The following is a 27,948-nucleotide window of genomic DNA, read 5'->3' on the forward strand; positions in this document are numbered from 1 at the left end:
GACAACTTTCATGAAACATCCACCTGGATAAGGGGGAAAAATCACTTGTAGACTGCTTTTTGTGTCACTGATATGTCCTTTTCCATATTCAGAAAATATTTTGGCATTCCAAACAATATGGCTACCTCGATCTGAAGGCACATTGTACATATACAGTTGTCCGATAGCATTTCAGTCTCTATGTTCAGTTCACAAACTGAAAATACAATTGTTTCACTTTGATCTTCCTCTTCCTTTCCCTTTGACGGGGGCTTTCCCTTTGGCAGGTGCTTTGCCCTTTGACCCCGCTCCACGACCTTTGGCCCCTCCACCTTTTGGCTTTGCCTGTGAACAGAGATAGAAAAGGAAGAAATGCCTGTCAGGTTATGATGCTGATATGATAATCACTGAAGAGATACATCAGGTTTCCCATTTCATTTATACAAAGCTTACACTGATGCAAATCCACCTTCATAATAAAGTCTTCCCTTATGTGAAATTCCTGACAAACAAGATGAGAAAATAATTGATGATGTTTAGGAAATTTTGTGCCATTCCTTGAGGATCGCCCCCCGTAAGATTCTTGGAAGATACTCCTTGCAAATGCTCATCATTTTCATACACTTTGCACAGAACTGCCAAGAAAATGACTGGCCAACCCTGGCCAGAACCTGGATACAGCCAGATCATCAATTGCCTTTTTTTTAAATGATTGAGACCGCCTGCTCCGCACTGTCGAGTCTCAACTGCACCATACATGTAGTGCAGCCAAATCATCAGGTGATAAGATATCTGAATCCTTCATGCGTCACCATCTGCAGTGACCTACCTTCAAAACTCAAGAACAAACTAGGAAGTCTTGCCTCAGAAGCGTACCGACTCCAGCAGAAAGAGAATGTCTCAATGAGAATCAGATTTGTTGGATCAAAGGTAATCCTCCAAACAGCGGTGTACCCAGGATTTTCCAAAAGGGGGGCAAATTTTTTGGACGATATTTCGTACGCGAAAAAAGGATTGCGTACAAGGAAAAAAATTGACAAGCAAAAAAAAAGGTCTTCATCGCAAATAAAGGATATTTCGTACAAGTGGAACGCCTCTGGCAGTCTCGCCTGCATTACGCGATTTAATATAGCAGCAGTGCTAACTTTGAAAAGTACTATTAAATAATCATTCACAAAAACACCATTCATATAATGACATAATACCAAGTTCATTGACCATAAATGACATTTGAATGGTGACTTAAGACTTGTCAACTACACACATGTCCACCTTTCATTTACATTATCGATAACTGTCAAAGTTATGATGGCAATTCAACAATTACCCCAACATGGCCTAAGTTTATTGACCTTAACTGACCTTTGACCTTGGTTTTGTGACCTGAAACTCACAGGGGATGTTCAGTGATACTTGTTTACTCTTATGTCCATGTTTTATGAGCTACATCCATAAACTTTCCGAGTTAGGATGGAAATTAAACAAATACCCCCAAAAATGGCCAAAGTTCATTGACCTTAAATGACCACTGACCATGGTCACGTGACTTGAAACTCGCACAGGATATTCAGTGGTACTTGATTAACCGAATGTCCAAGATTCATGAACTAGATCCATAAATTTTCAAAGTTATGATGGTAATTCAACAAATACCCCCAACTTGGCCAAAGTTCATTGACCCTAAATGACCTTTGACCTTAGTCATGTGACCTGAAACTCAGGCAGGATGTTCACTAATACTTGATTAACCTTATGTCTAAGTTTCATGAACTAGATCCATAAATTTCCAAAGTTATGATAGTAATTCAACAAATACCCCCAACTTGACCAAAGTTCATTGACCCTAAATGACCTTTGACCTTGGTCATGTGATCCGAAACTCGAGCAGAATGTTCACTAATACTTGATTAACCTTATGCTTAAGTTTCATGAACTAGGTACATATACTTTCTAAGTTATGATGTCATTTCAAAAACTTAATCTTAGGTTAAGATTTGATATTGCCGCCGCCGTCGGAAAGCGGCGCCTATAGTCTCGCACTGCTATGCACGCGAGACAAAAATAGGTCTTCAAGTTCAACAGAGGAGGTACACATCTGTTTTCATTGCATTTTCAAATTACAAGTTATTAATTTTGCTTCTCAAAGTTGTGACTCGTCAGGAGAGGGGGGGCAGGGATACGTCCCCTGCATGAGTTGTGACTCATCACGGGGGCAGAGGTACGCTAGTGCCTACAAACTTGCCCTTCCTCCTGCACGAGAGAGTAGAACTCCCCTTGGGCTATCTGGTCAGGATAACATACTAAACCTACTACACTTAAACTTGAAAAAAAAAACACAAATTGAAAAGGAGTTGATCTTGTAATTCAGCATAAAGTTTCAAATAGGTATAATGTTATCAAACACATTTGTTCAAAGGAAAAAAAAAACAACTGATATGTTATCTTCAAATTTCATGTGTGAGTAGGCCGTAGCCGTATATCAACTCACCCGCAGTGCACTGACATCGTCGTCATCGCTACCCTCTTCCTCCTGTGTTCCCTCATCGTCCTCGCCTTCTACTTTCAAGAGACCATCTTCTGTTCCTGCTGCCCCTCCTCCTCCCTTTCCTCTCTTCTTCTTACTCCCTGTTTCCTGCATGTAGGGTGTTGCATGCGCCTCCTTGTTGTACATTCTGGTGAAGGCAGCTTTGACCTTGACAGAGAGGAAAGAAAGAGCAAATTCAAAGGTACTTGAAAATAGTTGCAGTGAACACTCATTTTAAGAGAAAATCTGTAAAACCAAGAATAATCATCATTATATCATCATGGATTTAAATCTGCCAACACCCTCAAATCTATTAAAGCTGAAAAATACAATCACACTGTAGATCACCAACACAGATAAGCATTTGTGGGACAGTGTATTATTAATGCTTTGAAAAATATTTGGCATTTGTCTCGAATCTTGCACTTATTTTGCTAATTTATTGGCAATTACAGAATTTCTCCGGAAACATTTGGCACAGATCTTTTATTTATGCAAACACATTGTATGGGTAGTAATTTTTTTCAGATGCTGTACTAACTCATTTTGAAATCACTACAACTGGCATTTATCTTTAAGCACAGCACACACTACAATACGCAAATACACACAGCATTCTGCTGGGCTGACTGGTCATTTATAAAGTAATTTTAAATCATGTTCCCATATGTGCTAATCTGTGTCAAAGAGTTTCAGTAAACCATGCTTTCATTCTAGATTCCTTTGTTTTTACATTGTTTAAAGCAAGCGTAGGTCAGAACTTACTAGAGGTAACATTTGCATGAGTAACTGTGGTAATTCTATGGTAACAGGGCTTAACCATATCGAGGCAGGGGGGCCCTCAACAATTCGCAGAATATTTTCGGTGCGCAAAATTTTTTGACTGCACTGCTCGCTGACTTTTTACTTTCAAATCTTGCACAACTTTTGAGACCAATTTTGCATCACCCGGGTATGTTGTTCCGAAATTACGCAACATTATGTAAGTGCATGTCAGACCCAAAATTGCTCAAAAACATGATTTTGTGTACAAAGTCAATGCAAATTGTGTTATCAACCAAAAATCATAAATGCATGATTATTTTTAGTTTTGCTGGTCTAAATGTATTCATTTTATGCTTTTTATGATCTCAGAAGAGTCCCCAACAAATTTCATTGAAAAAAAATGAAAACAGAAGGTAAAAAAAAAAGAAATTGTAAAAAACAATATAATAGTATGATTTTGCATACTAATTATGCATAAATTAGTATAATAACTTAATTGCAATTCGCATGAAATAAATTACTATACAATTTTGTAGATTATGTCCCAGACAACCTGCGTGCCAATTTTTCGACACGATCGCGGCCGAGATCTCAAGGGCCTAGATAGGGTTAATAACAAATCAAAATAAACTTTCCATGGTCCAATTTACAATAATGGCAACGTTACCATACATGTACATGTAGTTGTAAGTCCCCTGTTTATGACAGTGTGCTAACAATTGTGACATTGAATCATTTCTCTCGGAATCATTTCTCCTTGTGATAGAAATAATGATTTTCATCTATTTTTCAACCCTGTTGCTGCTGCTATTGAAGATAAGGTAACTATGAATGGTTGATTTCATGCAATGGGGCAATGATGTCATGATCATCTACATGTTTAAATGACCCCCTCCCCCTCTCAATTTTCAGGCATCAAAGGGTGTCTTTGAAGGGTTTTGAATTTGAATTTTTAATTCATTTCATCTCCAACAGAAAAAAAGAAGTATTACAATCTCACTGCATATGATATAATCAGGCCTCTACAAAAATTTTTTTCGTCACTTGCCCTGTTGGGCAAGTGATGAAAAAATTTGCTTGCCCGATAGAAAAAACTGCTTGCCCAATTTTTTAAATAATTTTTTCATTATGACGGCACTACTCTTATTTTTATTAAGGTATACTAAATAACAATTGAGAATCATGTCCAGTATAAAAGAACACACATTGAAAAGGATATTTTCAGCAACGTAGCCTGAGTCTTTACGTTTATTTTGGAGAAAAAAATCAATATTTTATGACTATTTAAGGTTAAAAAAAAAACCTTCAACAAAAGTTGCTAAAATTTCATATTTTGCATCTTAAAATCCATGAAATGGCTACCTGCGTAACATATTTCCTTAGAATTGCTTTCACTTACCGTAGTTGGAAACTATAAAGAAAGCCAGTGAAAAATGTTCAGCTCTTTATTGACTCGGAAAAAATTATTTTATCATCAAAAGTGGAGTGGCTAAAATTTCACATTTTGCATCTTTAAATCCATGAAATGATCATTTATTTTCCATATTTCCTTGATTAAAAAAAAAATAATTTGGAAACCATCAAGTCTTTTCTTCATCATATGATGTTCCACTCGGTCAATAATTTTATCTACATGTTTTTACATGCTACTTTTGTTTTCTATTTTGAGGAATACCTGTTCACTTATTAATGAATTATTATTAACATTGTTTAATATTGTATGATTTTAAGTAATTTTTTTCACTATGCTTAGAATCTTGGGTGTGTGTCTGTGTGTGTGCGTGTGTTTGTGTGTGACTGTGAGTTGAACTTTGATATAAATGAATTCAATATCTAATTTCTACTTCGCCTATTCCAGTACAATAACCTGTACTCGGCCATGTAATAAAGGCCCACATACCCTAACTTTTCCTGAAGTTCTTTGAAAACGCAGACTTCTACGAAAATTGCATTTCTCTATGGGGGAGTCTAAATTTGGTGAGAATGTATTCATTAATAACTTAAATATACATGACAATGAAGAAATCATCAAACTTTATTGGAAGTTTTGAATAATATACCCGAAATGTAAACTCTGTCTGAAACAGAAAATCACCATCATTGAGGCCTTTACTGAGCAAATTGTCCCCCAGAGCTCTGGCAGAGAAACAGAGCTCAGACTGGCTAGCTAGTATGCGCACGTGTGTGAGCCTCCCGCCGGCCTTGTAAAATAGATGAAGCTTTGTTTGATGATTTATTGTCTGATATTTACCTCATCCCCTCAAAAAGGGAAACAAATGAATTTTAAATTATAATTAACAAATACGGCAAGTTATTTTGGATGTTTAATAGGCCGTTTTGAAAAGCAAAGCCGAATGACATGACAACTCACCAATGCGAGGTTACTAGACTCTGTGATTTATTTCCTGTGTAATTCTAATTATTTCATCACAGAATTGTGATATCGGAAGGGGGAAAATGTGCATTAGAAATTGCACATGGTGGTAGTCATAACGGACCCCTATACTACATTCAACTGTTTCCCGGCCATTGCATTGATTTTTTTCATACCTGGTACCATGTATGGAAATACGTGGTACAGAAAAAATAACGCAATTTCGGAATTTGAAACTGCGCTACTCGCTATTTTTTAAGGCTGATTCATGATTTTGAGTGTGTATTTTGGATGATTTATGGAAGAACGAGGTACGGTACAGAAAAAAAAGACGCAACAACCACTTGCCCGATCGGGCAATTGACTTTGAGAGGTGCTTGCCCGCACGTCATTTTCACTTGCCCCGGGCAAGCGGGCAAGCGGGTTTGTCGCGCCCTGGATATAATCATGAAAGCTACATAGATCAAGATATAGATACATACTTTTTAATATTTTCATTAGAACAAATTATCATACATGATCATTATCTATGGAAATGGAGAGATCCACGTGTTGTTTCTGGACCCCTCAAGAAGTTTGATATGAAGAAGCCTACCTTCGGAGCCACTTTGCCCATAGGAGCATTGAAGCCAGAATATTGCGTCACTTCTAACAGGCTGTCAAAGTCCTCTCTGAGCAGATCGTAGCTGTTCATCAAGTTGACTGTATCCGGCACCCCGTCTGCCTCCCTCTCTATCAGGGGTTGTGTCAGGAACCTGCGTAGGCGGGGCAGGTACTCCTGGTTCAAGCTTTGGATCGAAACCGATGCGCTGATTGGAGAGGGTGGGGGTTATGACAGAGAGAAATGTGAACATTATCCTTTTTAATTTTTCACTTGAATGGATTTACATATTACAGCATAATGCATTCCTAGACATATTTCAAACAGATGTGATTTTTAAGACTTTGTATTATCTGTAATCACATATTTCCTGCACTAAAACTTCAATTAACTATTTCACCATTTAAGGTAGAGCAGGAGGGCCGAAAAAAAATTCTGGCTATATTCTTTGAAAAGATAGCTGAATACTCAAATGTAGCAAATTAATAAGTATTATTAAACAAGTGGAATGCCTCTGGCCGTCTCACCTGCATCATGCGGTTCAATATAGCAGCAGTGCTGACTTTGAAAACTACTCTAACTCGCAAGATGTTCAGTGATACATGGTTACTCTTATGTCCACTTTTTATGAACTAGACCAATAAATTTACAGAGATATGATGGTTATTCAACAAAAAACCCCAACATGGCCAAGGTTCATTGACCTTACATGACCTTTGACCTTGATCATGTGACCTGAAACTCGCACAGGATGTTCAGTGATACTTGATTACTCTTATGTACAAGTTTCATGAATCAGATCCATAAACTTTCAAAGTTATGATGGTAATTCAACAGATACACCCAATTCGGCCAAAGTTCATTGACCTTTGACCTTGGTCATGTGACCTGAAATGCGCACAGGATGTTCAGTGATACTTGATTACTCTAATGTCCAAGTTTAACGAACTAGACCAATAAACTTTCAAAGTTATGATGGTAATTCAACAGATACCCCCGATTCGGCCAAAGTTCATTGACCCTAAATGACCTTTGACCTTAATCATGAGACCTGCAACTTGCACAAAATGTTCAGTGATGCTTGATTACTATTATGTCCAAGTTTCATGAATCAGATCCATATATTTTCTAAGTTATGATGACATTTCAAAAACTTAACCTCAGGTTAAGATTTTGATGTTGATTCCTCCAACATGGTCTAAGTTCATTGACCCTAAATGACCTTTGACCTTGGTCATGTGACATGAAACTCTAATAGGATGTTCAGTAATACTTGATTAACCTTATGGCCAAGTTTCATGAACTAGGTCCATATACTTTCTAAGTTATGATGTCATTTCAAAAACTTAACCTCAGGTTAAGATTTGATGTTGACGCCGCCGCCGCCACTGTCGGAAAAGCGGGGCCTATAGTCTCACTCTGCTATGCAGGTGCTATGCAAGACAAAAATCTTCAGAAAAGAGATTTGTGTATTTGATTACCTTTTTCGCATATGAACTTGCAATTCTTGTAATAGTCTGAAGTTCTTTCCTCTTGTAGAGTTCTTGCCAAGCCAGCCGGGGAAATTGATCATGCTGCCCATGTAGCCTTGCATAGTCGTGCCCGGGATCACGCTGGCAAAGACGGCCTACAGCATGAGGAAAATGATTTCAAGAATAAAATGCCATCTGTGTTGACGATTTCAAAGTGAATCCAATCAAATGAGCATCCAATTATCAAAAAAACATAACATTTGACCATGATATTGGGTCATGTTCCAAGCAACAATAGTACACTGTCCCACATGTGCTCATCTGCGTTGGTAATCTTCGTATGGACAACAAAAACAACAAGAAAATGCACAATAGCAAATTAGAAGTTGAACACAAAAATTGTGGAGAGAGGAATCACTTACCTGTGTTGGTAGTAATCTCCAAGCACTTCTCGATCTTATGGCTTTCTCCACTAAGTCACTTTGGCACATGCTGTCAGCTGCTTTACTCACTAAATCTAAATGCTTTTTGATGTCTCCTCTGAAAAGAAAAAAATTGTAAGTAGATAACCATAATGATAACAACAACACTATAACGATATCGACTTCATGAAGATGATGATGAAGTTAGGGGTGGTAGTGCTGGTAATGATTACGATGATGATGACAATGATGAAGATGATAATAATGATAATGATTAAGATAATGATGATGGTGATGATGATGGTGATGATGATGTTGATGATGATGGGGATGATGATGTTGGTGATGATGGTGATGATGGTGATGATGATGATGAGGTTGATGGAGATTAAAACGATGATGATAATGATAGTGATCATGCTGCTGATGATGATAACTGTGGTGATGGCGATCATCAGGACATCAACAAACCAAGAAACTGCAATTACAGGAAGAGAAAAAAACCTTCTTAAAAATCATCTACAAAGTTATCTGACTTTATAATACAGTGTTCCTTGATGGTTACTAAAGACAGGAGCTCAAAACTAAGTTCTTTTCTGTCAAGAGGTTAATGCTTTAAATCAAAAGTGGTGGTAATGTCTGACATCACCATAATTCATCATATCTTACCTTCCTTCGTCTGGGATTACACTGAGATAATTCTCCTGCACAAAGAGTCCAGCGATGGAGTAATCGTGGAAGAACAGGTCCATCTTCTCGTTGAAGCTCATCGTCTTGAGGTCTTTAGATGAGAACACTTGCCTGGCTACGTCCCATGGACCCTATAAAGAGGAAAGGAAAAAGAAAAAGAAAGTAAATCTACCTAATACTGATATCTCAATTTATATAGCGCAGTTACTTGTGCTTTGATACTTGGAATCATATTATTACCCTGGCCGTAGCCGAGTCGCCAAATTGGTGCTAGCGTCAAGGATCCTAGATCCTACCAGGTACCCATTCACCTCACCTGGGTCAAGTGCAGCACAATGTGGGTAAATTTCTTGCTAAAAGAAAACAAACCATAGCTGGGATTCGAACCCACGTCCCTCTGACTGAAAGACAAGGAACATACCCAGTAGACCACACCGCCCCCACATAGAAATAGAATCTATTGGGACCACAAAAACGACAGAATACTCCTAAAGGGTAAGAGATGAATTACACCTATTTTGTAGAATCTGGGGGCCGGTCACACCAAGAATTGCGATTCAAATCAATCACAAGTAGAGACTGATCTAAATTTGTGAGTTTAAGATACAGGAATCGTGATCAATGGCAATTAGAGTTTTCTCTGAAGCTATCACAAGCATTTGTAAGGCAGGGTCCTGGTCTGGAACAGACAAAGATGTATACACAGAGAGGCAACAGTTCAAACAAGACAATGACAAGCAAACAGTGGATTACAGGCAAACAGAAAAGAGAAATAAAAGAGACAGAGAAACAGAAAAAAAAGGAAAAGCAGATATACATTTCAACAAACACAAGATGTGTAAATTACAATCACAGAAGAAAATAAATAAAATTGAGAATAACACATTATCTTATATAAAACTTTAAGGAAATTATGTGATTAAGGGGGAGTTGCAAGAAAATACTTGCAATCAATTGCAACTATTCTGTTGCAATTTTACAATTGATAGATCAGTTTTAGCTGTAAAAAATAGACTACACTCCTTGTTTCATGGAGAAGATTAGCAATCAATCACAAATATGCAATTAATTGCAAGACATATGATTGATTGAGGGACCAAAAATTGACTTGCAATTGATCGCAAGTTTTTTGCAACACCTCATAAGAAGTAGAAAGATTTTTTTTTGTGTGTGTACTCACCAACTTGAGATCTTTCTTTGCATTCTTGGCATCTATATTCATCTGTTGTGCATCCATCTTCTTTTGTCCTGCACTCCACATACTCAGATTATGTAACACCTACAGAAAATACATCCAACATTAAATAAAGAGAAACCAATAAAGGGGGATGGCAACATTGATTTCAATTCAAACTTTATTTCATTAAAATACAATTAAAAAAAAAATTCAAATGTTTACATAAACTATACAATAGCCAATAAATTGATACATGAATGAAGATCAGCTGAGAAGTCCATGGGAGACTTCTAAGTTCATGACCCAAAAACAATGTTAACGAAAGAAAACTAATATTACTTTAAAACATTACATTAACATTTTATTAAGTGGTGAATTTTTTTGCTTTTAGTTGCTTCTGGAAATAGAGGGTCAGAGTTGTGATAGGGTATTTGGTTATGAATAATTAGCAGATAAGTATTTGAATGAATCTGCAGATGTCCCACCAGACCAGTTGTTGCCGCACCAAATGTCACTAATTTTATAGAGCTGATTACACTATGAGCAAAAAAGAGGAATTAGTAAAATTTTCTCTAAAAATAACATTGGACATGTAACTTGATAAGTCACGAAATTGCCAATGTTGAAATAAAGGTGCAGCAGTTTGCAATGTTTACAAATTCAATATTTCAATTTATGTTAATCCTATATTAATTGCCCACTAGTTAGAGTATTTTATTTTCAATATCTTTTCCTTTCCACTTGTTTGAGAGTGAAAGAGGGCGTTTCTATTGGAACCCCACCCTAAGCAAGGTCAAAGGTTAAATAGACCTGTACCTGTCGGACATCCTGGTTAGCAGCCATAATCATCCCATCCAGAGAGGCAGCTGGGAGAGATAAACCTTCCTTGAATGCTATCGACATCATGGCAGCCTATGGTAGACAGGATGAACAAAACATGATTAAAATCACTTCAGGAAATAATTAACAATATATATTCGAAATTCTCGATACAGGATTTTATTGCATCAAAATCTGAAAGGAAATAAAGTTTAGAAAATTTCACAAGTTGAAATCTGCTCACAGGATAAAGAAAATATGCATGAAACCACTTCAGGATATAATAAAGAAATATCTATTACTCTTATTGCATCGCAGTTTAAAGGGAAATAAAGTTTAGACAACTTCACAAGATGGAATATGTTCTCTGCATCCAAGTTTGGATTACACTTTATTCATCTTGTCACTGAATTCTGAATGAATAATGAATAAATAAAACTAAATGCTACACCTATGAATAGGGTTTTCAAAAATACATTTTATGAATCTTAAAATGCATCAAAATACAAATAATAATAAAAAAGTAATAATAGCTATTTTTATATAGCGCTTTTCCCATAATGGCCCTAAGTGCTTTACAGCATAATGAATATGAATCGCAAATATGGAAAGGAAAATAACAATAATAATAATAAATGTGCAGAAATAGAGAGATTGGCAATATTGATAACAATGGTGATGATGTTAATGCAATTGATGATGATGAGAATGAATGATATTGATTACTGAAGATGATGAAGACAAAGATATTAATTATGATTCTGATGGTGAATATCGGTAGATGAATAGACATACCTTGTTAAGATGCTCAAGATATCTAGATGGTTAAAATGCAATGATAATGAAAACAAATTGCCCATTTTGACTACAGTGATACCTTTATCTGAGGAATTCTTGGTCTTGCAAATCTCAGGTCGAAGCAGTAATTCACTAGAGATCTGATCTTAGGATGACTACGATCATTACAGATGCAGATAATCGGTGTTCTTGTAGTTTTTATCATCTGGATAAGCTCCTGCAGGTTCAGATCAGAATAAAAATCCATCATTTAAAGATACATGAAAGTCATTGCAATAATCACTGGTATCATGAGAAATTCTGCAAAACCAAGGTTATTAAGACAATATAAAAGTAATGGTAGATCTATCCCTGATTGCATACTGTGGTCAATTCAATTAATCATAAAACTCTGCTTATGATTGATTACAAAGCATTGTGTTGCTGGGACCATGCAGGCTTAACTTCATCTTTTGAAACATACTTATGGTTCTCAGACCAGACTGTATCAAAAACCTTGAGAACCAAATACCATTTTTCCTGTCACTAAATCACTCAATGTCAAGATCAAACTGATTTCCTGTCATAAGACACTCAGTTTCTTAAATCCATCAACGATAAATGCTCATTTTCTCACAAACCCAAGCAGTCTTTCATACATTATCAATGAATAAGATGCTTCTGTAATTTCTTATATTTAGATTGGCTGAATGGAAATTTGTCAAAGTATTTTGATATTCCATTCATGTATTTTAATAGCCATTATTACCTGCCTGCTTTCCCATGCATACATTATGATACAAATATCTAATACAATACTCTAGTCCCACACATAAATTTCCCTGACATGAAAATAAATAACCTAACAAACAACATTTAAAGCTTAAGGAGACTGTACCTGAATACCTCCTCTGTCTTCGTTCCCCGCCACACCATCCACCTCATCCATGATAAGACAATGCTTGTAGGCCTCGTCCGTCGTCTTCTTTCCACAGCCCTTCTTGAACATGTCTGAGATCGACTGGTTGTCAAGCGACTCAGCGATACCTCCCTGTAAACTGGCAGACTTCTTTCCTCTTGAATCACTCGCATTTTGTTCAATGTAAGAAAAGTCAAGTTCCTGTATGTGAAGAAATGCAAATTAAATTTATTGCACTGGACACTTGCATTTTGCTCACTGTGAGAAAAGCAAAGTTCTTGTATGTGAAGAAAAGCAGAGTTCTTGTATGTGAAGAAAAGCAGATTAAATCTATTGCATACAATGTGGAAAATGTCTTGCTGAGGGAATGGCTGGGATTCTTTCCTATGACCCCTTGATTATTAAAATGTGAAAATCAGAGCCCCCTAGACCACAACACTCCCACATAGTATGGCATTTGTCCTTGTGCCATCAGCTGTAAAAAGAAAAAAAATCATAATTTACAGAGAATTGACTGAGATTTAAGCTTAAATTCAAATATTCCTTGAAATCCCACCAACATATCTGTAATATCTTGTTTCATTACAAATAGCTTTAACAAAGACCGAAGTCTTTTCAACATTATCATTTCATTATCTTTAAGTATTGCCATGCGTAGCTGGAGAAAACTAATCTCTATCATGTCAAAGTTTTCTGAGTTTCTCAGACATTACTTGATACTTACCTGGCAAACCAGAGTTGCTGTCGTTGTTTTACCCACACCTGGAGGGCCAGACAGGAGAGCTGCCTTGAATGCATATCCATCGTCTCGGTTAAATTTAGCTGTGAAAAGGAATGGATATTGTTACATAGTTTCATTTTTCTGCTGGATTACAAGCAGAAAACCCCATCTCAGGCCATTTGTTTGAATTTTCAAGACACACCCTTAAAATCTTTGATCTTAGAAATAGACATTTCACTAAAAATGTATAGTTGATTAAGTTTGCTTAAATCATTTAATAAACTACTTATTAAATTTCAACCTTTTGAATGAAGTTTGAAGAAAAACAAGCTCAAATATGAAAGAAACTCTACAATTTTCAGACGAGTACTTTTGACAAAGAAAACAGCTATATTGATGAGTACACCAACACGATTCTTCCTCCGTATCTCTTAAGGTCCTGTCACAGCATTCTGTGCAAGCCTTGCGTGCGACTAGCTGGTAACTATTTTTGCTACCCGCAGGTCACCCGCATTGACAGTATCTCGCACGAATCGTACATGCAGTTGCCCGCAAAAGCGTAAATAAGCGCGCAGAACGCAGAAAAGTTTTGAACGTGCTCAAAACTTTGTTGCGGGCAATCACCCGCTAGGCTTGCACGGAACGTTATGACAGGGCCTTTATAATAGTACTTTCTTGAATTCTCCACCTTTTTCCTTGTTGTTGCCATAGTTATTATCATTCCACCTCCTGAGCCAGTTGAGTAGTTTCTTGGCATTGCTCTTATCTCCCTGTTGTCCGATGATGTTCTTCGTATGGACTGGTTTGTACTTATCAACCCACATCAGGTTCCCGGCTGCTGATTTGTCACCCCCTGATACTGGCTTTGAACTTTGACTAGTACTGGATGACAACGATGATGAAGAGGATGATGATGATGACTTTGAATAGAAGGATGATGATGATGGTTCCTTCTTTAGTGTGATATCCTTGGGTGATGATTTAGAAATAGGTGTGTCAGGTTTGCTTGTCTTTCTCTCTGGCTGTGCTTCTTGTTGCTTCTGTCATAGAGATAGATATGTTTCATAAATACGTTTATAAATTGCGACTTTGTCTACTTTCTATCGGGGGCCGTTTCATAAAGCTGTTGGTAAGTTAAGAGCGACTTAAAGAATGACTGGTGATCCTTTCTTGTGTTAAATAAATGGTGTACACCAAAATGTTCATTGGCGATGGTTTAGCGCGTAAGAAAGGATCACCAGTCATTCTGAAAGTCGCTCTTAATTTACGAACTGCTTTATGAAACGGCCCCCAGGTGGGTGTTTCATAAAGTTACAAATGACTTTACGCACGACTGGTGATCCTTTCTTGTGCTATGTGATATCCGTATGTAATTGAGTAATGACCTAAGAACATGTTCGTAACTTTAAAAACAGCTTTATGAAACACCCACCTTTTCTCATCTCACAAGGTCTGATCCAAGTTCATCTACAACCAATTACTTTCTTTTATCATTTGGTCTAGCTAATTGCCATTCACCCCATTTGCCCCTTGGTATACACCTGCTTTGGCTACTTTCCGTTTCATCTCATCCCAATTGGTCAAATCCAAGTTTATCTACAACCAGTTTGTCTACTAATCATTTGGTCTAACCATTTGCCATTTTGCCATTTACCATTTTATCTACTTTCCGATTAGACTCTACCCATTCCAATACTGTTGGATACAGAGAAGGGCAATTTAATAAAATAACATTTTTGGAAGTCCAACCCCAATTTTTCTGCATCCTTACTTCACTTTGTGAACAGATCAGGCCATGATGATTGGAGATCATAACTTTTTATGTGACCTAAAAAAAATAAATAATAGATAAGTTTTTTCCTTCAGCAAGGAATTTACGCACATTCTGCTGCACTCAACCCAGGTGAGGAGAATGGGTACCTGGTAGAAATTTGTTCCTTGAAACTCAGTACACACAACAGCTGCTCTGATAAAGCCAGGGGCCGTATTCTGAAAATTGTCTTAAGAGAAATATCATTGTATCTTTAGAGTTACAATAAAATCCGTATTCCGAAAATTGTCTTAACTTTTCTTGTAACTTTCACTGAGCGCGTATGATGTCAGAGATATGATAATGCGTAAATGTATAATTGGTGCATATTATGTCTGTGCGCAAGATAAAATATCGAGTTACAAGGTATTCCAAAAATTCTCTTATCTTTACATTCTCTTAACTTCCTTGGAAAATACAATAAAATTTACAAGAGGTGGGGGGCTATTGTAACTTATTGTTGCATGCGATATTTGCCCGTCTGCAATAATTATTTCTTGCTGCATCCCGCAAGAACATCATGTTTTACAAAAGGAGACATTCAAAAGACATTATAATGACGGATTGGTAGACTTTTCAGCAATTAAAAATTGGTGTTCGAGATGATGAATCTTTTCAGAGAAAATATATCTTTGAGAAGAGCCACGTGTATTTTTAGCACAGAAGCGCACAAGCATAAGCGTCGGGGGCGCAAGGAAATTACGCCTCATATCAACAATGCGCTTCATTATTTTTAAGAAGAGATGCTTCTATTGGTTGGCCTAAGCATATAACAAGCTTAATAATTGGTTGATGACAGAATATTGGGCGTGTCAGAGATAAAATAGGGGACGTCCTTACAGAGATAAGACAATTTTCAGAATACCAATTTAAGATAATTTTAGCGCGCTGTTATCTTGCTGACTTACAAGAAAAGTTAAGAGAAAAGTTAAGACAATTTTCAGAATACCATCCCAGGTTAATTATACTGCATTACTGTAGAGCTCTTAGAGTTTTCTGATAAAGAAGTGTTAAGCACTATATAAGCAAGTATAAGTATTATTACACGCTTTCAGGAACGACCCAAAAAGATAATACTCGAAATATTTGTTCTGTATGCATTTGAGGTCATCACATGCTGGTCAACTGGCTTCCTATGGGGGCTGGTGCCCTTATTTGCTAAAGGTCCTGTGAGTACTGAGCTGACCGGGCTTGCCCCTTAAGTTGTCAGTGAACGGGGCAGCAAGCACAAGGGCACCAGGCCCCACCAGGATGTAGCTAGGAATTTCAGTGGTGATGATGCAGGATGGTACTTGTAGTGACCTAAGATGTCTATTTATATGCTGCGCTAGCGCCATGAGCGTCTCTTGACGGTGTGTGCGCTCAATAAGATGTCACTATTATTATAATAAGATTTGTGTTAAGGGACAGTTTTGTCTGAATCCAAGGTCAGATTTCCAACAGGAGCAATCGCTGCTGGAGTAAAGGTCATGGAATAGACTTCTTACCTTTACAGGCTGCTGATCTTTGACCTTTGACCCTCCTTTCCCCGGTCTGGATTCTATCAGGTCATAGAGTTCTTCCTCTTGGATCTGCTTGGTTCTGAACTCTTGAGCCTATGATGGGGTGAAGCGGAAAATATTCCAGAAATCTGATCAGTACCCTGAAGGAAAGCACGATTTCAAATGTAACCAGTGAGTTGGCTCAGTTGGTAGAGCATCCGTCTCACAAGCCCCGGCAGCATCAGACCCAAATAATATATGGAATTTTAAACATTTTATTTCAGAACAACTTTTTATATGATGAACAATGTAATGAGATATCTGTTAAACGCATAGACATTTAAAAAAATCTTTATATTTTATCAAGCTGAATATTATTATTGTTATGAAATAGGTTACTAAGTGTCTCGAAACAAAGCCTATGGCATAATATTTATATTCAAGAATATTATAATAATCTAATACTTTTTATGTGTTTATGAGAAGCATGCCATAATGTTTATGCCATGAGAGTATTTAAGACTACATAAACAGGACAAGGATTCCTACAGATTTAATGTGGATTAAACTAGTCTATGTATCCATTTTGAAGAAAACAATCTACATTATTCAGTATTTCATACTCCACTGACCTTTGCAACCTTGGACTCTCCCGGTTCTCGGCCAATCACAAGATAGTTTGTCTTCTTGCTGATGCTACCGGTGAGTCTTCCGCCGTACTGCTCGATCATCGCCTTGATCTGATCTTTGTCAAAGCATTCTATTACTCCAGTGACCACAAAGGTTAAACCCGACAAACAGCCATCCGCACCCTAGCAAGAAAGGATAAGAAGAATAAAAACTGTGATAAAATGCAACATTTACATAGCGCTTAATGTTTTTAAGTGCAGCTTACTACTAGCTAGCTTTACCAAGGACACCCTGACCAGGTGCTTGAGCATTTTAAGAATTCCTTTCCTACCCCATTCCCATTTACTACACCTGGATGGAGAGTGGCAAATGGAGATAAACGCCATGCCAAAGGAAAAGAATGTCATGGTGGAATGCAAACCATGAACTTTGTGATTCAAAGTCCTGAGACTTATCCACTGAGCCACAACACCTCTACGCCTATACCTCTAAATATGATCAGATGCTTCATCAAATTACAGTAAACTTGATCAAATCCATATTTCAATTCTTCTATTGACTAGTTTCTTTTTTATTGATATAAAATCATTATTATTGTTATATATCTGGCACAATCAACAAACATGTGAAGAATAAATGTCAGCAATACAATACTTGATGTAGTAATCCTTTTGGCAGCTCATACAGCAGCTATACTGGGATGATGTAGAAAGTTAGCCACTGGAAGTAGTGTCATGAAGTGCAGAAATGGTGATGGATAGACGTAGCAATTTTGTATAAGTATAGTAAAACATCCTATGCTGAGTGCAAGTAAAAACCAAGCTATCGACTTTAAATCATATGGGATCCAACAGGGGGCTGCATCATTCTGATGGCAGGGAGAGCAGCCTCCTTGAAACTGGACATTCCTATGGTGTTGACAGCTGAGCTGGGTGGTTGTTCCAGTTCCTTATCATTCTTGGATGGAATGAGAATGATTAAGGAGAGTCACATGGATGCTGAGAAAGGAAACATCAAACATGTGGGTGCGTCATGGTCTACTGGTTCCGACTCTCCCCTTTGAAACAGAGGGTCGTGGGTTCGAATCCCAGCCATGGCGTGTTTCCTTCAGCAAGAAATTTATCCACACTGTGTTGCACTCAACCCAGGTGAGGTGAATGGGTACCCGATAAGAGTAACTCCTTGCATGCACTGGTGATGGTAGCTCGAACTAAAGGCCGGGGTTATAATAGCAGCGCTTTGTATTCTCAGGCAAAAAGCGCTTTATGAATTCCGCTTTCATTATTATTTTGTTCTGTCTGCAACTTTTAGTTACTCTGGGCAATTCTGCAATGGAGTAACAAAGAGCTGCAAGTCAACAAACAAATCAATATGACCTTGCCCATGCACAGGGGTTATAATGGTATGGGCTGATTAAGAATGCCTGCTTGGTACTAACATTTTTATAGCTCTGCTTGGTTGATTTAAAGGTTTGGAAATATAGCATTCTGTGAAAAATTATGATATATAGATCTAGATAATGATAATTTCACGTCTCAAACCATATAGCAATCCCTACCCAAATCTTTGACGATATAAAGCCCTGAGCAACTGTCAAGGAGCAAATGTTGTATCACCGGATGGATAATGAACAAACACCATGTGGGCCATGCAACACAAAGTTAAGTGTTTGATCCCAAGGGTGATTTTTTAAGATTGATTACATTGTGTACAATCAAGCATACAAATCAACTGTGTGATCAATTGCTAAGCTTTGTGTTAAGGGGACCTACCTTTGGCTCCTCTCTTGACCCCAACGACCTCGGCCCCTCCCGATTCAGATAGCTCCTGTAGCCAGCATTGCCCCTCTTCTTCTCCCCCTCACCAGCAGGGGGGCTGGTTGTGACCTCTTCCTTCTTCTTAGGAGGGGATGAAATTTCCAGTTTTGCTTTGGTGGTAGACTTTATATGTGGCGGCCTACTGGGTGTGGCTTTGGTTGGGGTTGACCGGGTCACTCTCTTCTCCGGACTTGCTTTTTTGCCTTCCTTTGCTGATATCTTTTTTTTTTCAAATAGGAATTTTGAAAATGCATTTGTGAAGGTCAGCTTGGTATTACAAGTCGATGATACATTCTCTGAATAAATCTTACGATACATTCTCTGAACGTCAAGACGGTCAAGCCTATCATCACTTTTATATGGATTATAATAGGTGTTTTCCCTGCATTTCATTTTCAGAGAACAGAGAGGCTATGAAACGCTTTTGTAATATTTGGTATGAGAAATTTTTGGGTCTTACGATATTGGGCCTAAAAAGAGTCCGGCATTTGTTTCCCCACCACCCAACGCCATAGATAAACTTTTTCTTTGCAGTAATTTACGTTTACTAAATATATGGCCATTCCCTAGTGACAAAAATAAAAACACGCATAACAATGAACAATGATAAATTAGGTTTGATCGGCATAATTGTTTCTGTTTTGGGTCAAAATTGAATTGATATAAAAGTCAACTGGTTTGAAAAGGGTAGGTTCATTTGCAAACAAAAAAAAAACACCTTTTTTTGAGCCTGAATATTTTCTATAATATTAATCACATAACCTTGACATATACTGTAAAAACTTGAAGCTCAATTTAGGATAGTTTACGTCCAGTAACTACTGTTTCACATAACTCTTACAAATCATTTGAATACATTATTGTTTGTTTTGCAACATTGATATAGTATTTCTCTCTATGTAATGTGCTTTGTATTTTAATAGAAAAGGCACTATAGAAATGTTATCATTATCAGTATCATCCTCCTCCTCCTCCTCATCATCATCATCACCATCACCATCACCAGCATCATCATCATCATCATCATCATCATCATCCTCCGCCTCCTCCTCCGCCTCCTCTCCTCATCATCATCATCATCATCATCATCCTCCTCCGCCTCCTCATCATCATCACCATCATCATAATAATCATCATTATTATTGATAAGCTCCATTATCAATTTCATAATTTTGTCCAGAAAAGAAAACAAAAATAGATCTTGCCACTCACCCTGCTCTGCTGTCTGCCGCTTAATGGAGTATCCTTGATTGTCGTTTCCACAGATCTTGGCCTCTCTTTGGGTTTCTCTCTGTCCGGTGTTTCTGGAACAAGGCTACCCGCCTTCACCTTAGCTGCCAATTTGCTTGCAAGCCCTTTACCCTTACCTATAAAAATAACAGAGGATATCACCTCCTAAAAGTCAGCTTCAATAGCAAGAGGGTTGTTATTATTGCTATATATCGCTGAAACTCTAAAACATACGGACCTTTGCAGAAACAGTTGCAATCAGTGGATAAGTATCCAGACTGTGAACCATAAGGTCCAGGGTTCAAATCCCACCATGACACTCGTCCTTGCATATTTGCCACAGTCGACACAGGTGTAGTAAATGGGTTCTCGGTAAGAAGGAATTTGTAAAATTCTCATGCACATGATCAAGGTAGCAGGGGTGATAATATGTATGTATGTTAGAAACATTGTACTAAGTGCCAAGTTGCATATCATTGTTGCTGTTGCTGTTATTATTATCATTATCATCCTTATTACCATATTATGCAATTTGACTTTCAAATTTCAACTTGATTTTTAGACTTACATGTTGATAATAAAAAAAACAACTCTTTGTGCAATGGATTTTGGGCAGCATAATAGTTCAGTTGGTAGATCGGTAGTCTTGTAGCCTCTTCTATTTATTAATGGACCATAAAGCAAGGGACTTCTGTGTCATATTTGTCTTGTCTGTTGATGTTTTTTCTTCCAATCTCACCTTTTTTGTCTTCTTTAGGAGGTGACTTGTCTTCATCCATCATTCTGAGGGTGGCTTCAAAGTCATCGTCATCATGCTCCTCCTTCTCAAGCTTTGGTTTCTTGGATCCTCCATTCCGGATTGGCTGCAAGGTGGTGAAGAGTCAAATTAACTTGTCAAGTCAGTCACTCCTTCAGGTTTGAAATCCATTTAATCCCTTACTATGGAAGTGGCCGGATTCATTTCGCGCTCCCTCCATCTGCTTCAATATATTCGGTGCATCCTCCTCCCTCAACCTAACCCTCCTACTCTCCACACTTGCTTCTTCCGGTGTTGTATTCTTCGGTCGCCCCCTTACCCTCTGACAAGCCACTTCACGCTCTCTCAGTCTTCTTCTTAAAACTACTGAATTGTGTTACTGCACAACAGGGAAGATTTGTTTACCAATCACAAAAAGGTAAAACATATATTACAAGGCAAATTTTATCTTTTGAATATTATGTAAAGGTGATCTTTGAGATAGGCAAATAAACCAGTCAACTGCATTCTTCTGCACCAGATACTCATTTCGCTATCAAGAGAAATTTTCATGAAACACATCTTGGTATAGGGTTGAAACTATGAGATATAGTTTACTACTCCAATATCCTGTTTAGGATAAAAATATGTTAATGTTTTGCAATTTGAATAATGAAGGAAACTTTCTCAAAGTGATTGCTGAAGGCTGTTTAGAATGCATCAAAGAATACAACCGCAAAGATGTATAATCACCCCCAAAATAATACAAATCAACTAAATTTTCAGATGGTAACATGCACTTTAAGAAGATAAGCATGCATAGGACTACGGTACATCAAAATTGTCAGCCCAACATTATCAGTCGTCATTAGTTAGTGTCAGGACATTTGAAGTGCAATGCTTTGCAGTGACCCACAAATTTCAATATTTTCTGAAAATATCACGAAAAGAATTTGAGAGATCAAAATGATGTCGTCTTTTTTCCCTGCAAGTTTTGTTTATCTGTAACTTGATCGTATGACATCTATTGTGCCAAATCTTAACAGGACCACAATACGCTGTCCTACCTGATCTTTCCTTGTGGATTTCTTTGCCGACCTCTGGACCGGTGAGCTCCCAAAGAAATCTATCACTGAGGTGGGTTTCTTCTTCTCTGGGGTCGGCTGAGGCAGCTTGGCCTGTCCCTTACTGGTCTTTGAATCAGCTGGCTTCACGGGGGTCTTGGTTTTTGGTGGTTCATCGTCCGAGTCTAGGAATATTCAATGTATAAGTGAAACTAACATAAATGGTACAGAAAATTTCAGAAGAAATCTTGTAGATGTGATGAATCAGAGGGTTGTCTTCTGGACCTGTTCACAAGGGTTTCTAGAGAAGAAGCATTCATGTATTGCACACTTTTTGTACACTTCATAACCTCACTTTAAGAAAATTTGAAACCAGAAATAATCATGTTTCTGTTTTTAACTTCAAGGTATTGAATTGATTTGTTGCAATTCAAACCGTAATTTGTATTCATTTCTGAAAAATGAAATGTAAGGGAAATAATTAATGATCATCATCCTAGTTCTTTTGTCATCCAACATAGGCCCTTACTCATCACTCAGTGAAGATAACCAAATGGTCAAGCCCAACATGCTTTTTTCCTTGTTTCACTCAATGATTTTTTTTTTTATAGCACTACTAGATCTTGATAACTAAAATGCTGAAAATTTAGTCAACATGTTCAAAATGGAAGAAAAATTTTCCTTACCAAAAGATGGACACCCTGACAAGTCAGTTTCTCTTTATTTTATTCAATTTTCTCTTGTTAAAATACTTTATCTCTGCAAACTTCAAAATGAAATCCCTAACTTTGCTTTCTTCTAACATTGTTTCATCAGCTTAGATAACAAATTAAAATACCTCATCCATAACCAGCAAGGTAACCTTTCTGCTCATTTTCATAAATGGATGTTTGATTTTTTTTAATCATTGCCCCGTCTATACTAATTTTCCACTATTACTATGAATATAATTCTCTAAATTTGTAAACTTTGGAGGCCATTATGCAGAGCTGCCAACCTGAATAAGAACATTTCAGTATTCTTAAAGCTGAAAATCAGTATTTTGCATGAAACCATCATTATTCTTCTCATTTTTCAGTACTAAAAACTGAAAATCCGTACTACTTGGCAGCTCTGCAATATGTGGTTACATTATAACCTGAATTATTAAATAGAGGTTTTCATTCCCCTTAATAGTCACTCTGATACAAGTCTTGCAAATTTGACAACAGAAGAGAAGATGGGAGCAGAGTAGTAGACATGATATAATTTTGTATTTATTACTCATTGAAGGGAAATATTTTCTCAGAATTCAGGAAAGTTCCTCATCCTTGTGTTCAGTATTTATGAGACACACAGGATGTGAACCAGTCATTTCACATTAACATCTTCACTTTACCAGAGTCATAAATGATGTTGGATTTCTTCATTGATTTGGCCGAGTGGCGTTGCTTCTTCTCACTCTGCACAAAGTCTCCGTCATCATCATCATGCTTCCTCTTACCCTTGCCATTGCTCTGCTTAGCTGAACTACCCCTTCCCGGGCTGCCGAAGAAGGATCGAATGTCCTGGAAATATAAGATTATGATTTATAAATTTATTGTTAGATCAAGTCTGTCTTTATCATTGTCAGTGCATGCACATGGCTATAGGCCACTAGAAAAATGTACTACATGGGAGCACCCCCCCCCCCTCATTAGAATCCATCCATTAGTTTACAGTAATAACTGCATGGGATCATGTATCATTACCAAACTGTCAAACATTCATTTTCATGATGAAGCATGTCATGGCATGTGTAAGTTAGATCTAGATCTAAGACTTTTAGAACAGATCGAGATTGACTCTAAGAGGGTGTTGCAAGAAACTTGCGATCAATTGCAAGTCTATTTGGCCACTACGCGCTTTGGGGAACTGGTCACCAAATCGAATTTGTACCTCCTTTTACCATGATATGTAAAGAAACTTTACTTCGGCGATTTTAAAAAGAATCGATACAAAAGGCTTTGTTTTCAATGCGAAGCTGCCCAAACAACTGGTTCCCCCTTTCCTCATGCGATATTTATCAGGCTCTTATTGCCATGGGTGGACAAGTTTTCAGATGACATCGATGATTCCATGGAATTATATTTTTGGAAATTACATCCATCTACCCCGCATTTCCCTGCTCTTCAAGACCACTCTGCCACTGTCACAATGTTGACCAAAAAAAATACAAATTTGATTCACTAATAAATCACAAACAAGATATACATGGGGATGAATCACTCTTGAAAATGGGAACCAGCATAGCTGGTTCCCATTTTCACGAGTACATAAAGACAGTATACTAGTGAAATTTATTTCGTCAGAATCCTCACTGGCAATCTCTCTTTTTTATCTACTCTTCAAAATGGGAACCACCTAAGAAAATTATCCTGAATTATAGTGCTGCTTCTTATTTTCACGAGTAGATAAAGACAGCTTACCTGTGAAATTTATTTCATCAGAATCATCACTGACGAAATAAATCTCATTAGCAATCTGTCTTTATCTAATCGTTGAAATGGGAACCGGCATGTACAACTCTATGGGGAGTTTTCTACGCTGGATCCCATTTAGATTAAACTAGTTTAATCTACTGTTAAAATGGGAACCAGCGCAGACAACTCTAGACTGTGGAAAACTCCCGCGCTGGTTCCCATCTCAGTGAGTAAACTATCTACTTGCTAAAATGGGAACCAGCATTTACAATTCTATGGGGAGTTTTCCATGCTGGTTCCCATTTTAGCGAGTAGAGAAAAGACAGTGACAAAATCAATCTTTCTGATCTAACCTCTTTGAAGGATTAGATTTATTTAGAATCAGCACGCCAGCTGCGGTGAAGCAATGAGCAAGCTCGAAAAGGTAGGTAGGTCATGTCTTGTTGTGAAAAAGTGTCCGGTGGAAATTAGGATTATTGTGTCTGAAGCCACACTGAAAAGTGTCAGCATAAAAAAACAAGCCGATTTAGGGGAAATATGGCAATTTTGGGGGGGAAATTCAGGCTGCTAGAAAAATGTGATCTGAATTGATTATTAAATTGTGTTTGGCATGTTTGAAAAAGAAAATTCAGGGGCTTCTTTTGACAGTACTTAAGGACAATTTTATAGGATTATTTGAAATAAGGATTTGGAGATAAATTGCAAAGCCTTATTTGTGTGCGTGTTGAGATTGCCATTTCCCCATGCGTTTTCTATGGGAAAATGAAATTTCTGTTTTGCAAAATTTTTTCACTTTGCCGCAATTTTTAATTGTAATCTGGTTTCCAAATCTTTATAAAAATCATACCATCAGAAAGAGCATAAAAAATCCTACTGGACTCTTTAAGGACAAGTTTTTGGCATTAATAATGAATTTATTACAGCGCTCGGAAGCTAAAATTTTGATTTGTGTGTGTCCATTCCTTAATTACACAGTCTATGGCAGACGCAGAGAAATGCTAAAAATTGACCTAATTTCATTCTTCTTTTTTGCAGCCAATAATTGGATTTTTTAAAACAATGTTACATTTCTGTCAGTCTGAAGGTCATTTCTCTTCGAATTCATGAAGAAAATGTGATATTTTCTTGAAATAAGAAAAATAATTTTTTTCTTCAGACACCCTATAATAAAGGATACTAGGAGTGATAGGACATTGTAGGAACTGGTTCCCAATTTCTCGATGCTGTCTATTTTCAGTCCCTAAATCAAGTCAAAATTTCAAATGTCTTGCCGTTAATTGCAAATTAGTGATTGATTGCTAATCTCCTTGAAAAAAGAAGTTTAATCTGATTTGCTACAACTAATGTTGATCTAGTACAACAATAGCAACAAAATATTTGCAACACAAATTTCTAACGTTAAATCAACAAGAACAAATTACTCTAAACTAGTAGTCTAGAGTCTAGTCTAGATCCCCTGGCAGTAGAGGCGCTGGTCCAAAAATTGGGATTGTCCCAGAAAACAAGTACCCTTTTTACACAGGCTAAAATTTCCTTAACCCCGTACTACAGGTGGGGCTAAATTGCCATTTAGCCCCACCTATAGTACGGGGTTAAGCTTAGCCCACTTTCTTTTTACACAGCATTTTTGCAAAGGATTATTTGGCCCTGCAAAAAAGCAGGTTATCCCAGCAATTGTGGTGCTAAGAGCGATAGTACGGGGTTAAGATCGCTAGTGTAAAACGAAAGTGGGCTAAGCTTAACCCCGTACTATAGGCGGGGCTAAATAGCAATTTAGCCCCACCTATAGTACGGGGTTAAGGAAATTTTAGCCTGTGTAAAAAGTGAACGAGTGAAGTACTTGTACTACGAATGATCGACAAAAACCACTAGTCCGGGGTTAGCGAGTTTCATGTGTAAAAAGCAAGCATTCCTTATCCGGGTTAGCAATAACAATTTGGCATATGTGAAAAGGAAAGAAAAATAGTACGGGGTTAAGGATAGTACGGGGTAAGCGATAGTCCGGGGTTAAGAAAATCCTGTGTAAAAAGGGTAAAGGATATCCTCATAAACCAAGACAAATCATGTCTTGATAAATTGAGACTGTCCTTGTTTATGGGGACGTTTTTTTTCCACTTCCCCCTACGGGACAAAGACAGCAATTACAGAAATTGAGAGTGCTAAAAATAGATTCAGTGACCTCAATTCCCCCCAGTTCACCATCTATTTTTCATGACTTACTGTCTTCCAATAATCTTGTTATGAAACCTGATATGTTTACATTGACTAGCACACTTGATTGGTGTCGGCACTTGACACTTGACAGGTGAATTAACATTCCTAGATTTCTTGTGTGAAGAAATCATTATAAACTGAGACAGTCCCTGTAATCTGGGACGATCCCGGGGGGGGCACTCAGTATATAATGCATAGTGGGTATGTGCCGCGGAGGGGACCCCCATTTTTACACTCAAATTTCCGTTCCAAGGCATAGCATTTTTGCCTTGTTGAGAAAAAGAACAAAGAAAGTCGCTCCAAGGCATAGCATTTTCTTCTTATCGAGAAAAAAGAAGAGAGAAATCTGCTCCAAAGCTTCGCATATTTTTCGTTACGCCGCTCCGATCGCGTTGAATGAGCTGCAATTTTGGTGAAAAGCGGCCGCAGAGCTCCCCGGCGGAGGCCGCGCTAGCTGCATCATGCACGCATGACCGTTCCGTAGGCATGGTAGGGATGCATACGTGCACTCACACGCTGGCGATCCGTTCCAAGGACCCCGTTTTCACATTTGTTGTTCCGAAGCCCGTTCCGAGGACCCTCCTTCGTACGATAAGCCCGCTCCAAGGCCCCCGTTTTTTGTCTTGTCCGTGGCACACCCCCACCACTTTTTTGGTTGAGTGCCCCCCCCCCCCGGGGACGATCCCAATTTTTTTGACCGCGCCTCTACTCACTACTGCCTGGGGCTGGGCCAACCATATCCTCCCTCACTCACTCGTTAGTTTTTTTTTCTATTTTTCCACATTCATCCATCACTTCTTTGCATCAGATGACACTGACACTGGCCTGATTAACAACATGGTTAAAGTAGTTAAAATAACGTTCTTAAGTTAACCCTACAGGCTACGACTTCCAATTCCAATTCACATCTCATTCTCAATTCGTCATCACGAGTACGAGTCACGACACACATGACACAATTTCGAATTTCTTGTTGAATTCCGTTCCAACTTCATTGGGCATTTTTTTCAACGGAAGAATTTGAAATCACTGACTGTCTAAAACCACAAGCCTACGTCAAAGCATTAAAATGTGCATGCAATTCAGAATATTTACCATCGACATGATTAATCAGCTGTTTGACATAAGCCGTCATTCAATTCATTTCAGCTCAGCTCAGTGCAGTCGAACTACAAACCCATGTTGTTGTCATTCGCGCTCGCGCGCTGAAGTTGCATTCGCTGTTCCCATCGACGTCGTAAGGTTTACCAATAAAAACTTGAAATGAATGGGGACAGCCCATCAT

General features: G+C 37.8%; 1 protein-coding gene across 1 annotated transcript; it reads right to left on the bottom strand.

Moving 5' to 3' along the window:
- On the bottom strand, positions 1–27,891 carry LOC121416370 (replication factor C subunit 1-like). Its single transcript, XM_041609930.1, has 20 exons — positions 27,759–27,891; positions 23,387–23,555; positions 22,012–22,193; positions 20,948–21,071; positions 20,191–20,345; positions 18,934–19,197; positions 17,164–17,343; positions 16,538–16,645; positions 13,929–14,280; positions 13,244–13,341; positions 12,499–12,720; positions 11,701–11,838; positions 10,821–10,916; positions 10,008–10,106; positions 8,807–8,958; positions 8,138–8,255; positions 7,725–7,870; positions 6,238–6,451; positions 2,468–2,671; positions 1–324 (listed from the first exon to the last, which is right to left on the bottom strand). Exons 1-20 carry the CDS (start codon positions 27,765–27,767, stop codon positions 214–216), a joined length of 3,141 nt encoding a protein of 1,046 aa, XP_041465864.1. The 5' UTR covers positions 27,768–27,891; the 3' UTR covers positions 1–213.
- Between the last annotated feature and the right edge of the window lie 57 nt (positions 27,892–27,948).

Source organism: Lytechinus variegatus, chromosome 1 (genome assembly GCF_018143015.1).
Source record: "Lytechinus variegatus isolate NC3 chromosome 1, Lvar_3.0, whole genome shotgun sequence".
Classification (NCBI taxonomy): Eukaryota; Metazoa; Echinodermata; class Echinoidea; order Temnopleuroida; family Toxopneustidae; genus Lytechinus; species Lytechinus variegatus.